This window comes from Simochromis diagramma, unplaced genomic scaffold, assembly GCF_900408965.1.
Source record: "Simochromis diagramma unplaced genomic scaffold, fSimDia1.1 OVJJ01000419.1, whole genome shotgun sequence".
NCBI lineage: Eukaryota > Metazoa > Chordata > Actinopteri > Cichliformes > Cichlidae > Simochromis > Simochromis diagramma.
In genome coordinates, this window is record NW_024387244.1 from 5,712,094 (window position 1) to 5,726,940 (window position 14,847).

General features: G+C 40.1%; 1 protein-coding gene across 2 annotated transcripts; it reads right to left on the reverse strand.

Moving 5' to 3' along the window:
- Positions 1-1,211: 1,211 nt before the first annotated feature.
- il12rb2 (interleukin 12 receptor, beta 2a) lies at positions 1,212-14,112 on the reverse strand. Of its 2 annotated transcripts, none has more exons than XM_040053139.1 (16): positions 13,787-14,112; positions 13,353-13,542; positions 12,460-12,720; positions 11,829-11,952; positions 11,537-11,727; positions 10,894-11,036; positions 10,407-10,548; positions 8,610-8,674; positions 7,742-7,940; positions 6,146-6,328; positions 5,921-6,019; positions 5,673-5,819; positions 4,755-4,886; positions 3,775-3,871; positions 3,606-3,693; positions 1,212-3,519 (listed from the first exon to the last, which is right to left on the reverse strand). In XM_040053139.1, the coding sequence occupies exons 2-16, from the start codon at positions 13,411-13,413 to the stop codon at positions 3,085-3,087; spliced, it is 2,367 nt and encodes a 788-aa protein (XP_039909073.1). In that variant the 5' UTR covers positions 13,414-13,542; positions 13,787-14,112; the 3' UTR covers positions 1,212-3,084. The 2 variants fall into 2 exon arrangements, with proteins under 2 accessions (XP_039909073.1, XP_039909072.1); XM_040053138.1 differs by having other exon boundaries at positions 3,775-3,877.
- Positions 14,113-14,847: the final 735 nt, after the last annotated feature.

Genomic DNA, 14,847 nt, shown 5'->3' on the forward strand with positions numbered 1-14,847 from the left:
TATAAAACACTCCTCCCTTTAGAGATTCTGCCAGCAGCTTCAGTTACTGCTTATGTGGGTTCTTCTGCATTTAGTTTTGCATTTAGTAAGTGGAAGGCATACTCTACAATAGAATAGAAAAGCCCTTTACTGTCATTGTCCATGTACAACAAAATTGTGAGTGCTCAACACCAGCTGTGCAGGTTTAAAATATAAATAGTAAGACAGCAAGAATAAACAACAGGAAAAATGTATACAAAATAAGAGGTAGGCTACATTAGAACAGGTTGCAAAGTGCTTGGTTTAAGATGAGATTCAATTCAGTTTCCTTTATATAGCAGCAAAGAACACGGAAAACCCCAACACTCATATAACCCACCTTATAAGCAAGCACGTTGGTGACAGTGAGAAAGAAAAACTGTTTTAAAAGGAAGAAACCAAACAGAACTAGGCTCAGGAAAGGGCAGCCAACTGCTGTGACAGCTTGGGGTCTGGACGAAAACAGGACCAAGACACACTATGGAAAAGAGTCAGAGATGAATAATAAGCAGTGATTAAATGCAGAGAAGTGTATAAAGAACATCACCTGACGGAAGAAAAAAAACCCTCAGTGCATCATGAGACTAGATTACTGACTCAATGATTACTGATTACTTTATTTACCATGAGAAACTCGTGGCTTCTTTTTATTTTGACAGATTGATTTGGCTGAATCTGAGCAGAGATTTCAACCTTGTACGCTTCATTTGACCTTGACCTTCATTATTCAACCTTTATAGCTTTTAGAAGCCAAATATTGCTCCCATCATATGGGTAAAGATAGTAAAATACACCATTTCTGTATGTAATGCTTCAAGGTCCTAGATCAACATTTAGGGTCACATGAATTAGGAAAAAGCTTTTAGTTTCCAGGAATATACTAAATTAGTCTTTATTTGAATTCTTTGAAACATTTTTTTCAATCTAACATTGTATGACTTCCTAATGACATAAAAAGATTAATATACTAAACTAGATTTTGATATTAACGATGCTGACGTCAGCACAAATGATGAGAGAACAGATAATGTCATCATGCTGTGATAAATATATGATTAAACATCAGAGAAGTGCTCTCTGTGTGTTCTTGTTACTAAACTAGGTTTGCTTTGTACGACTCTGGCACCACAATTATAATCTTTGGAGTCAGTGGACCATACGACATCCAGGAGAAAAAAAACCCATACAAAGTCTGAATGATGAACTCATTTATTGGTATTGACATCGAAGTAAATTAAGTATATATTTATGAGCTACGCCGATTCCCATATAAAGACAGTCATAGTCAAAGGGTGCAAAATCATCAAAGAGGTCACTCAAAACACAAGATTGTTTTGAAAAACATAAAAGAATAGCACTGTACATTCATCAAATTTTACTTTTTTTTTCCTTTGCTATGCCAGCCCTGGAACAACAGAAAATATAAATGAATATATGAAATATATCCACATCCAAATATATTCGTTTTGATTTTCTTTCACCCTCTCATGAAGTTCATGTTTGCGGCTTTAAAGACTTTATTGCTGATGGCATCTGTCACTTTTACATCTTTGCAAATTGTATCTGATTCAGCTTTACTTTGTGGTCAGTGGTAATTGTCATTTAAATTAAGATAGAACTGATAAATGTGGATGTTACAAGTATCCCTTTTTTGTTTCTGCCATGTTTGATAGAAATGCATCACATACTTTTTATATTAATCAGATACATATTCTTGCTATTACTTGCCTTTTCTTAATGAGCCAGTAGTGTTCTACTGGATGTAGATCTGGGGACTGGGGAGGCCACTAAATTGATCACGTTAATTAAACAATTAAAGGTAACTTCTGCTTTGTGACATGCTGAATTTAGCATTAAAAGTAGAAAATTGTGACCAGAAAGAGATGCACACCATAAAGTCCTGAGATGATTGCAGGGTCCAAAGTCACTGCACAACTGTTGTCAGGTGTTTGACTCAAAGCAAGCTGGGAACATGAATCCTACAACTGTTGCCTCAGCAGATGTGAATAATCGTCAGGGCAGACTGTGTTTACCAGTGTTGGTGAGCCTGTGCTGGCTGCAGTTTCAGATTTCTGTTTTCAGCTAACAGAATTGATTCCTGATGCAGAAGTCTGACATGTCTAAGATGGTTTTCTGCTCAGTGCAGCTGGAAAGAGGGCTTACCAGAGATAAGATAAAGCTTTTCCCACGATTTTTTGGTATTAGAGTAAACTGAAAACCTGAAACAGAGAATCGTGTTTGGTCTCAAAGATCATACTTTTCCTCATTCTGAAACTCCTGAATGTTTATCTGCAGGAGTGTATGCTGTACCAAGTTGACTGGCTGTTTCCATAACTGCACAAACAAGCAGATATACAGATATTCTAATGAAGTGTTTGTTGAGTGTAGTAATCATATTCTATAAACATCAGCATGTTTTTACTGGCTTTGTGTTGTCAGGCTAATATTAGCTATTGTCTCTCAACACTGCTGGGCTGTTGGATTTGTCTCAAGTTAAAAAGTTGCAGTTAGTTCCAAATGGTCCAGTTTAACCTCCTCCTTTTGTAGATGAGCTAAGACTGAGGTAGGATAAATGCATATGCACGGGATAGTCAAGGCTATAACAGAGTATGCATTTGGGATGATCTTTTACAAAGGAGAGGACATGTCTACATGTCATAGCAGGAAAAGCACAAACAGAAAAGCAGATTATGTCTGAAATCTATTTTTGCATCAGGAACCAAGTTATCTCTCTGCTTCTCCTTCTATGAAACGTCTGATTGGGCCTTTGGAAATTTCTTCAGCCAGATCAGAAATGACAACATCTCTTGCAAGCCTGTCCTGTTAATTGTAGTCAAGCGATTAGTGTGTCCATTGCCGTTTTGAAGAGAAAACAATTGTAATGCATGACATGAAAAGAATACCCTTTAGGTTTAAAATTGTTACTGCATAACTGAAGCTCAGACTTAAGCAAAAGTTCTCTGATTTCAGTGAGCATGGAGGTAGTTCATGCAGTTCTTTGTTTCTGGGCTGTTGGCTTATCAGCATTCTTCCTCTAAAAGCAGGTTTCATTTGCTTTCAGTTTTACTAAGCGTTTTGAAAGAAGTCACTGCAGTCAATTTTCACTGCATCCAGAGTCAGCTTCCCTCCAAACACCAGCGGCTCTATGAAGATGTTGTGATTGGAGATGAAAGGCATGTCCAGAAACTCTCCACATTTCTCCTCATCATCTTCCTCGTCCAAATTTCCAGGCTCGTGTGATGAAATATAATCAACAGTTGTGTCCAGAGACGTGTGCGTGTGATCGGAGCTGTCTGAGTCGTGGGACAAACTCTTAATGTACGTGGTTGGAATGACCGACTCCGGCTCAGTCTCAGAGCTCAGCCTGGTTGAAGGAGACATACGCAAGATTGGTTTTCTAGATTCACTGTTCTGCTTGGGTAGCTCCTCCACATTCACCAGGATGAGCTTTTCTTCCTCCCTGGGTTCACTGGAGCTGCATGGTGGCAGGTTCATGTTGCCCTGTTTGGAACAGAGACACGAGCTCAAATGACGAACAATAAGAGATGCAGTCCAACCTGAATTCTTCTTAACTTTTATACGTTTACCTTGTCTTGGGTATACTCTTTGGCCCACTTGCTGTTTGCAGGATCTGGCACAACATCTAGCATGAAACACTGAAAAAGCTCCCAAGACCTGAGGGAGAAGGAGAAAACTTTTTATAGCAACAAAATAATAAGGTGTAACTGCGTTATAGAGTTTATGTTGCACATGTACCTTTGCTTTACGGTTGAGTTCTGGCACAAACACACAAGAAACACCACAACCACGGAGCTGATAATACACACCGGTAGGAGGAACGCTTGGGTGTCATCTGCAACAGTGGCAACAAAATAAAAAGATGTAAGATCACGGAATACACCTTTATTTCCTCTGTTACAGCGCGTCTAGGACGCTTAACTCTTTGCAGGTTCTTGCAACAGGACAGCAAATCTACAACAGAATGGCTGAAAAGTAAAAGCATTAGGTATTTCAAAGGCCCACAGTCCAGTTCTCCACCCAACTGATGCGGTGGAAGTACTTCAAGAAAGCTAAGTATAAATAAATGCCAAGTTTCAATGAACTGAAGCAACTTTAAAAAGAAGAGTCATACAGAAAATAGGTTTACTGCTGCTTATAATAGTTATGAGATACTAAGTCATTGTTTGGACTTATTTTCTCACAGGACTGCATAGAAGGCTGTGACTAATTTATTTTCCTCATTACTGTATATGTACATTTAAAAAAAAAATTATACATCAGTATCAGGGACTATTTTAACGAAGATCACTTGGATTGAAAACCAAAAAGCAAACAGTCTGAGTATAGTATAGTATAGTATATACTAGTATAGTAGTGTGTTTTTAAACAGTTTCACTTAAAACAAAGCTTTAATGTGAAACTTTACAATTACTCGTATAAAATAAATTTAGTGATAATAAGTTATTTAATATTTTATTTTTTATTTATTTAATATTAACACAGTACTACAGATGTGATAATTGACATGGACTTCTTATAGACCTGTTAAATTCAAGGCAACACTCAACAACCAGGTAGCTTAGCTTAGCAAAATGATTGCATTGGAAATAGCTTGCATGGCATGCAGACTTCCTATTTTACCGTCACTAGTGCAGTTTCAGATTTACTCTACAAACCCAAGAGTGGGATTGAACTCCTCCCTGAAAGAAACTAAGTGTAAAAAAGAGGCTGCTTACGTGGAATGAAGAACTTGATCTTTTGACCTGCAGGACCATCTCCTGCAGCTGTTGAAGCACTCATCCACAGCCTGTACTCTGCTGGAAGCAGGTCTTTAATTATATACGTCCTCTCTGATGCTGGCATAGAGTCTGAAAATGTATAAACACATACAACAGAGGCAGAACATTTTGTCAGTGTGCATAGTTTCTGTTAAATATGTTTCAGTCACTGACTGTATATAGAAGAGCTCGGTCATTTGAGAGGGACTCAGCATAAAGTTGCTTTTCCTCCACACTGAAACGATCCAGCTGGGGTGGTTTGGGAGTCTGGCTAAGGTGCCTCACAGGTGTGAGGTTTTGGGGCTTCCCAGCTTGTAGGAGGCCCTGATGTAGACCCAGGAGAGATTATATATTTTAGTTGGCTTGAGAACAGCTTGGCATCCCTCTTCAGAAGAGCTGGAGGAGGCGGCCGGGGTGAGGTTGGTCTGGTTGTCTATGCTTACACTGACCCGTTTAAGTAGCACAAACTGGGTAAATGTTACACTTTAAGGTGTGGCTGTCTTGTGATTCATAAGTCACAACTCTATAGATGCACATGCAATCTGTGGTTTCTTTGTGAGGCCCACCCTTCACTCATTGTGTCCGGTTTCCAAACGGCATGCTGGCAACAGAAGAAATGCTGAACTTCACAAACTAATGGCTGATGAATCCTCTGTATGATCTGTATGCTTTTTTAATCATCTGTTCTCTTATGTTTCATTTGGTTACATCGCTTCACAAGAAAAATGCTTTAATGCCTGGAACCATATTGAAATAACAAGCTTTTGAATAAAATATTAATGTGGTCCCTTCGATTTAGCATTCTCATTTTCTTCACCTTGGCCTTTTCTGAAAATGTCAGTAAAATAAAACAACTGCAGTTTAACTCTTCCTTACAGATTTTAGTGTTCCCCATGGTCTCCAAATAGATAGTATACTTGGTAATGCAACCCCTGCGCTGACTCCTGTCAAGCTCACTCCAGGTAATGTTCACGTTGTTTCTTCCCTCAACCTTCTCTTGGACACGTGGGGCGGCTTCTGGAGCTGCAAACCACAAGCACAACCCAAAACACTGCTTAATATGATGACCATTAACAAAATATTTAATATTTAATAAGGAATATTGACTGTTTTGTATGTCTTACCTGACTCCAAAGTGGCAACACCTTTAAATTTCCAACTAATGGAACTCTCATTATAGAGCACATACACCGCTCCGTCATAGCACTCATATGGCTGGACATCTGCAGAAAGGAGGACAGAAGCACTTTAAGAGAAAAAAGAAATGTGCAAAATGTGTGTTTTAAAAAAAGTGACAGATCACTCATTAGAGGCTTTGCTTTTCTCCTGCTTCATTTTTCACTTCCTACCTGAAATGACAGCGTGGTTTTCGTTCTCGCCCAGCCTGACCCATCTGAGCTCCTCCAACTTGTTGCCATCTGGGTACCACTCCACTACATATGTGGTCGGTGGTGGTGCAGTTTCAGGTTTTGTCCAGGAGATGGTGATATTGGAGTTGTTGGCTGTTACTTGTAAGTTGTTAGGGGATTTGGCTGAAGCGAAAACAAGGCAATCATGTAGTCACGTAATTCACAAATGCATAGACCAGTGTTACTAATACATTTGTAACATTTTAATGAGAAGACTTAAAATTAAAAGAAAGGGAACCAGACTGTGGATTTTTGTAATTCTCCTGACAAAGAAACAAGGCAGAATTACCATCTGGGAAAAGTTTTTCACGAGGCCCGGGGTGGGCAATCTCAGTCCACGAGGGCCGGTGTCCCTGCAGGTTTTAGATGTGTCCTCGAACCAACACAGCTGATTTAAATGGCTAAATTAGCTCCTCAACATGTCCTGAAGTTCTCCAGAGGCCTGGTAATGAACTAATCATGTGATTCAGGTGTGTTGACCCAAGGTGAGATCTAAAACCTGCAGGGACACCGGCCCTCATGGACTGAGATTGCCCACCCCTGCACTAGGCAGTTAGGAATTGTTTTATTTTTTGCAACAAATAGACGTGTAAGGTAAACTGCAACCTGAATTATTACATAAATAACTGCCCCTGTTTTGTGGAGGGCCTCAACATGTTGGTGTACGCTGATAATGCACAACATTAAAACCACCTGGCCTGATACGAGCAGATCGAGCATGCCATCAACACAGATCTGACCCAGAAAACATGCACGCAGGAACACTAAAATTGTGATATATCTAATCTATAGGGTGACATTAACATACACTGTGTCATATCTTCCCTATGCGAAACTGAAAATTAATTCCTGGGAAAAAGGAACTAATGGCGTGAGAGTCACCTTCTACGCCCTTCCCCCAAGTCACAAGTTGTCTTTGGTGTAGCTGGATTTCATTTTCTTGTGGTCCCACCCACCAAATCACACCTTTTCTTTACTGTCTTAAAGAGCCGCTAAGTTAAAGCCAGACTTTAGAGAAGTCTCTGTGTCCATGCTGAGTTTTGAAAACTAAAGGCAACGAAAATTTGGGACTTTGTTTTATTGTGTGAGACAAGGGATAAAAATGCTTTCCAGCCACAGGCACCTGGACGCTCTAGGGTTACTGCTTGGGCCGGACTTGTTGCATGGGTGCTCAGTAAGATTGGGATCTGGAGAGTTTGAATGCTAGGTCAACATTACAGACTCTTTATTGCATTCCTCCAGCCGTTCGTGAGCAGCTTTTTCAGTGGCGAGGTGAGGACACTGTGGCCTGAATGCACTGTAACGAGACCATCAGTGCCATTCACTCAAACTGCAAGGGGGATTTTGCTGTAGTCGAATTTGGTCTAATTTCAGACCAGATCTGTCCTTGAAGAGCATATTCTAAATATGTTTTTGGTGAACCAGATAACTACAAACAAAGACAATTTCAGTGTTTCAGCACAGAAGCTCTGGTTGCAGACCAGACGATGGAAAAAGAGATGCTGAATCATATGTCAAATGTCTTTGTTTTTTTACCTTCAGTACGACGGGTTGTTACTCTGGCAGGAGGGGACAGCCCTTTGGAGTTGCGAGCCCTCACTGTCACATCACAGCTGGCACAAAGTTCAACTAGACAACTCCTTTCATTGGCACTGACGTTGGTGATGACACTAAAGCTAGAAATGCTGAGTTCATATCCTAGAATCTTCCCTCTAGAGACGGAAACGTTCATCTCCTGAAATCAAAGAAATAAAAAAGCATCACATCAGTTTTTTTGATGACTGGAGGATGCAGACCAGACAAAGGAAATGATTACACAAGCCTGGGATTTAGATGCCGCTCAAAATCAACATCACAGCAAGATGAGTATGTAAGACACATCATTTCTGTTCAGCTCCTCTCTTTCTTGTAAACTGAAACTGTGGTATCTGCTGACAGGTTTCACTTGTCTCTCAGTGTCTTTATGTGACATTGAAAGTTTCGAGGTGTGTGTGTGTGTGTGTGTGTGTGTGTGTGTGTGTGTGTGTGTGTGTGTGTGTGTGTGTGTGTGTGTGCGTGCGTGCGCGTGTGTGTGTGTATGGTCCAGAGTGGTGATTGTGTGAGTGTGAATGTCACACCTCAGAGGTGGTCAGTTGTTGACATTTAGTCTGCAGAATAAAGTAGTAGTAGTAAAGCACAAAGATCAGAAAGTGTTACTATGGTTACAATGTCACATGCCCAGACAGACACACAGAACGGGGAGAGGGGAATACATGTAGACCTCAAACCCTCAGACTCAAGCACACACAGCAGCGCTATGTGCTGTGTGTCAAGTGCAGTGCAATTTCATGTAATTCAGCTCTGCAGCAAACACGTTAAGGATAATAAACAGTGAAAACTGTATAAGTTTTCTAATAAGACTTACCTTCCAGTAAACTTTCATGTGTTTAAAATCAGATGCAAGCCACACATCCAGCTCTTTGGCAGGGGCTAAAAAAAACAACAACAAACTGCAGTAAGTCACCAGGACATATTAACTCAACTCATGCAAGAGAAGCTAGTGAACTGGGTGGGTTTTCATTTCAGTAAATGAGCGCATCTGCATCAACGGTGTGATGGTTCCTTATCAGTGATGAAATGCTTTGAAATATTTTAAAAAGTGACAGACATCCATTGTGCAGCTCTGTTAAACTTTCCATCTTAACTCTGACAGTAATGAGTAGCAATTCCAAGAAACCCCGTGTTATTTGAATCAAAGTCCTTATCTAATTAAAAAAAGAAAATAATGCACAAACAGTGTGGTTAAAAGGTCTGTTGGTGCAAACTGTGGTTATTCATTATTAAAATTAATTCTATGAGGCTTTATTCACAAACTCTGTGATGCTTTTGGAAAGTTCTGTCTAAACCAAACTTGCTAAAGTCTTACACAGGGGAGGGTGGTTTCCTCTACAGTAACTCTGGCAGCAGTGTGTGACCGTACATGAGATGTTGTAACCCAGTGAGGAAGAAAAGGTCATTTCACCCTGTCATTTGTGTACAAATGTAGGAAGATGTGGTAAAATAAATGTAAATGAGGTTAGAGGGAGTGCTTTGTACATTGCCTCCTAGAAGACGCATGTATGCTAGCGTCACCCCTATTCCAAAGTGCACTGCCAGTTATTACTTTCTTTCACTTCCAGTAATTTCTCAAAAGAAGGAAAATGTAAGTATTAATGATAACACACAGCAGTCACATGGTCACAATGGTTCCCTGTTGATGAGTTCAAGTGCTGTTGTAAAATGAGATTTCAGGGTTGGCCGCTTGCAACTTTTTAAATGCCAGTTTCAGTTGTTTCTATTCAGAGTGTTTATATTTTCAAATACAGATACCAACCACAAAAAAGGATATCACAGCACTGCCTAGTGCAAAAATGAAAACACCTATGAAATGATCCACTTTCACAAGAAAAGGCAACATATTGGGTCATGTTTCTCTCTAAGCTGATTTTCATTGTGCCTTTGACGTCATGATATTAATCATCTGTGGTCATTTAATGTTTGTAGTTAAAATAGCCTTCTTCAGAGCTCCAGAGAGCACGTTGCTGTCCAGAAAAATGAGGAAGAAAGACAAACTGCAATTAACGTGTTTGATGCACACACGCTCGAAGAAGGCGCGCAAGACACTCTTCACAAACGTTGCTTCACCTTTCTGTCAAACTGACGTTCATGGAAAATGATGATCTGTCACTGCTGTACATTCATAGTTTTACATATATGTACAGAGGCCTGCATATCTTCACACCATCAGTATTAAAAAAATGCAGCGATACTTCCCATAAAGCATCACGGTCTTCTTCACAGCCTCACCTTTCTTCCCTGTGCCTCACTATTGAACTTGTTTATAATTACACTCAATAAATATTTCCTGAAGATATTTATTAAATTAGCAATTTAAGAAAACATGCATACATCGTATTGGAAGTAGCTGCTTTTGTTCTCAGCACAGTAAGACCCATTTCAGTGGCTCAGCCAGTGGTGAGCAGATAAGTGCCTCAGAAACCGAGAGGAAGCACAATTGTATTATCTGATGGTCTGCACAGATAAAGCGCCACAGATATACTGTATCTGTACCTTATTATCCGTCTCTAGACAGAATGTGTAGTGTCAGGAAGTGCTTCATAATACGCAAAGGCAGACCTTAAAACAGCCTTCCGGAGCTGCAGGTTAACACATGAGTACTTACGTTCCTCTTGAGTCCATGCGTAAATGTTTGTGCTCCACTCACTCCACAGGCCGGTGCTGAATTTAGATCTGGCTCTGAAATGGTACAACCTGTAGGGCTCCAGAGAAGAGATGGACCAGTGGGAGGAATTCATCTGCACAACCTGTAAGTTAATAATAAATACACATTTTTCAGTTATATAACCTCAGATTGCCATATAGATAGGAGTTTTGCATGTGGAAGTGATCCGTGAATTAACCCATTGTAAGAACACCTGAGAGAAGATAAAAGGACAAATTCCAGCTTGTTTTTACGACTTGAGCATCATTGTCAATTCGCTTATGCTCATATCAGTCCTGCTACTCATATATGCCTCTCGATCTGAATCAGTAACAGACCTATTTGGTCTAACTGTATATCTTCAAAGGTTCATGTGATATCTCTGACTTCTACTTTTCTCACTGAAAGTCCCTAAATTCTCAAACTCTGAAGAGTTAAAATGTCTTACTGAGTCCTGATAAGTTGTCCATGTCTGCTTTTCTGCCCTGTACTGGATCTCCAAGTGCTGAGTCCTCACAGGCTGCTCCACTTTCACGATGCACTTCCGGGAGTAGCACTCTGGCTTGCCGAGAACGGGAGTCGACGGCATCACTGTTCGGATCAACGCAAAGTGGTCACATAAATGACAAAATCAAACATTTTGTACAGCACTAAAACAAAACAGGTTCCTAATATTTGCCATATATGTATTGTCTTGATGCATGCTCCATCCAGCGTGTAAGGAAATCCATCTGGATGTTGCGTTTTCATTGGGAAAGGTGTTTCATCCCTCATCCGTTGAATGAGTGACGAAACGTTTCCCGAGCTAAAAACGTAACATCGGTGTGAGCAGAATCATCTTTCTGGGATTCCTCTGGATTATTATTGGCAGGATTTGGAAAAGAGCATGGGTGATCATCAGTAACCATAAACTTCAAGATTGAAGTATAGAACAGTTTCCACTGCAGAGTTGGCGTGAAATTCTACCCACAGCATCATTACGTTGTCATATCCTTCAGTCAACCTGAAAATCTTTTCTTGCTTTTTTTTCCCACAAGTTTCATCTCTGGAGTCATTGGTCTCCAGTTGATGGTAACTTATATGAGTCTTACCAATTTTACTGAGTGTGTAGTTAATGATGGACGAGTTTGCAGAACCCAGTGGGTTTTCAGTTTGAACCCACACTGAGATGAGCTCGACTGATCTGGAGACAGTGAAATTCACCGACAGCAACTCGGTTCCCTTATCGGAGACTTTGTATGACGTTGATCCATCCGAGTGACTTCCAGAGACCCCCTTCGTCCTGAAAGTTTCAGTTGACAGAATAAACTGTTATTGATGTGTTTTAAAGGCAAAACTGACAAGCAGAATATTTGTTTTTATAGCAGTATGGTGGTGACTCACCAAAGCGCTGAACTGTTTCGAAGATTAGTGTCCCGTCCTCTGTTCCAAATGCAGACCACAACTCCACTTTCATTCTTTACGATTTTGTAGATGCATGAAATGTTTTTAGGCCGATCTGGTAGGTCTGGAGATCAAAGAAGACAGAGAAAATACTCAACTGAGTACTGAGCGGAGAGCTAAAGCATAAACAATACTAAAAGTAGTAATTTGTCTTTTTATGTCAAGCTGCATGTGTCAGAAACAGCAACAACAACCAAAAATTGTTTATTTTCACACTTGGAGTTAGCAAATCCTATATAGACTAAATAAGCAACTTATCATAGCTAACTTTGACACTTAGCTGTGCTCACTCCATAACATGCAACCAGAGTGTACATTATGTAAAGACAAAAAAGCAGAACCAAATGACCCTTTGACAGCTTTTGTAACTTAGAAGTGCTAAACATACCCTAAAATAAAAAGTTCTCAAGCTGAAAGACAAGTCCTGCCCTGCAGAGCATCGCTCAGGACTTTTCAGTCTATTCAACATCAATCTGTTGGCTTTTTCTAAATAGAAATAGAGAGCCTAAAATCCATGAACCTGGGCTAAAAGTCTCAGTAGAGGGGACTTTCATGCTCACTGAATACTCACATCCAGCTGAGATGTCAAGTCCACAGGGGTCCAGATCTTTACGGTTCTCACAGTGACAGCTGTATGTTCTGTTCTCTGTTATGTTCACCACCTTAAAATGTATGGTTGTAGAATTCAGTGCTTTGTGTTTCTGCTTTGTGGGACCTTGGCCACTGTACATGGAACCCGTACACATCAGGTTAAAGATGCAGAACACCTCAAAACTGGAGCCTAGCTGCACTACAGAGTCAGTACTCGACCTGATGATGCAGGATTTGTCACCTAAAACAGAAAGAACAGCTTACAGACTGTAATAACATGATCATATATATATATATATATATATATATATATATATATATATATATATATATATATATATATATATATATATGTGTGTGTGTGTGTGTGTGTGTGAAAAAAGTTATATCCCAGATGGCAGATACATTTGGGGTTAATCGGGGCTATGCCTGACACTTGGCTCATGTAAGATGAGCCAGTCTGAGTCAATGTCTTTAGTCAAGGCCAAATTTGGCTCATAGGAACCTGCAGAAACAGCCAAACATTAACTGCTAATCTGGATTATGTGAAAATCTGATTTAACTATAATTTCAAATGTCAATCTTCACATTTGCACACAAAAACACTGTCCACACGTTCTTCTTCTAGGCATATTCTTCGGGATATCAGTTATCACATTAGTTATCATATATAAACTATCACATAACCACAAGGTTCACAAACGACGGACAATGGGAAAGATTCTAGATCACTACCTTTAAGACTTCTTTAAAAAACACACCAAACAAACCCACTGATCGTGTTGCTGATATCGAACTTTTATCACCAACATATATAAAGAGAAAATAAGAGATATGTTAGAAAACTGAAGCCACACATTTATCTAAGCTTACCAATGCAAAGCTGCACGGCCAGCACGGCAACGGCGACGAAGACCGACCGTAACTGCAACATTGTTGCCACGAGTCATCAGCAACTTTACAGCAGCCTAAGTGTCTCTTCCATTGCCACGGGAGCTGCTTCGCCTTAAAAAGGAGAAGTAAAAAAAAATGCCTGCGATCTCTTATGCTTTCGATGCAGCGACTGTAGAGGTGGGAGGAATCAAAATAACATTATTGATTAGAAATGTTCACTTCATACAGCCAATAAGGTCGTAACTTATAAAATGTATACATTGTGAGGCATGTACCAGTGTCAGAGTAATCACACGCATGGTTCAAGGGCAGCAGAGGACAGTATATAGTCAATAGTAGTTTAAAAACAGGAGAAACGATCCTGAAATTCACCCAAATATCACATCTCAACATCAAATTTAACTTTTAGTTACCGTCTAAGCTGTTCGTAGCTCTAGCCGTCTTCGTATCGGATCCTAAACATCTTCATTTAGAGAGAGAGAGCGCGTCCACACTGCGGTGGTAACGTGAGAGCGGAGACTCCGTGTTGGCTGGCTGCCGCCCCTGATGTGAGGTAACTAAGTCCTGAAACTGGTCTACCTTTACTTTAGAAATTATCACTGAAGCCAGATAACCACAGAGGCTTCTGTGCGCACCCAGGCTGCACATCAGCACTGCCTACTTGTCTGTTTTACTAATACGTGCATCCAAGATTTAGCGAATCATTCAATCACGATTTTTATTTTATTGCAGTTATTACCAAAAGTACTAACTGTAAAGTAAAAAATATATATAAAAATGATTTGGGTGGGGCATTTTGTGGTGTTTAGCATATTCAGACGGACAAACAACACGTGACAATGATTGCATAAATGATCAGCAAAACTTTATTGTGCGATAAAAGGTGCAAATATTGATTATTATCTTATGGGGGGCGTCTCTTCGAGCTGCTGTTTAGATGATGCTTGGGAACCTCCTGAAAAGAAGGACCTGCAAAAGCACAACAAGCTCTCAGAACGAGTTACATTATCAGATTTTCCATGCAGCCCAAAGTCTTTCAGTCCCTCTGTTACATCTCCATGTGGTGCAATGGGGGACTTTCCAATGTGGCATCGCATTCTTCGGAAATACAACACAAGACTCAAGATGAATGGATATGCCTGTAGTGGTTAAATTAGCAAGAATAACGAGATATCTCTAACCTGGAGACTTCCTAAAAATGTAGTATGTCAGTAAAGGAGAGACTGTCGTGAAATGTTGATTTTCTTTTAAGGAAGTGAGCCGGCTCTCAGGAAGTGATAAAAACGGTATTGAACTGCAGGTGGTGCATGTATGAGTAGAAATGAAGGTTCACAAAACCCGACAGTGAGCCACCGACTGCAGAGGGAAAGCCCCAGAAGGCTTTAGCCTGGGTGTGTTTTGGAATAATTTCACACTCATTGCTTTTCTACTCACCAAGTGTGGTGCCAGCACTTAGAAACATGCAGGGGTCGCG

Bases quoted from the DNA above. Each gene is read 5' to 3' on its own strand.
- il12rb2 (XM_040053138.1), bottom strand. From the start codon at position 13,413: ATGTTGCAGTTACGGTCGGTCTTCGTCGCCGTTGCCGTGCTGGCCGTG. The intron at 11,953-12,459 runs GTGAGTATTCAG...TTTGATCTCCAG, and splicing joins ACTTGACATCTCAGCTGGAT to ACCTACCAGATCGGCCTAAA. The intron at 11,037-11,536 runs GTAAGACTCATA...TGATCCGAACAG, and splicing joins CTACACACTCAGTAAAATTG to TGATGCCGTCGACTCCCGTT.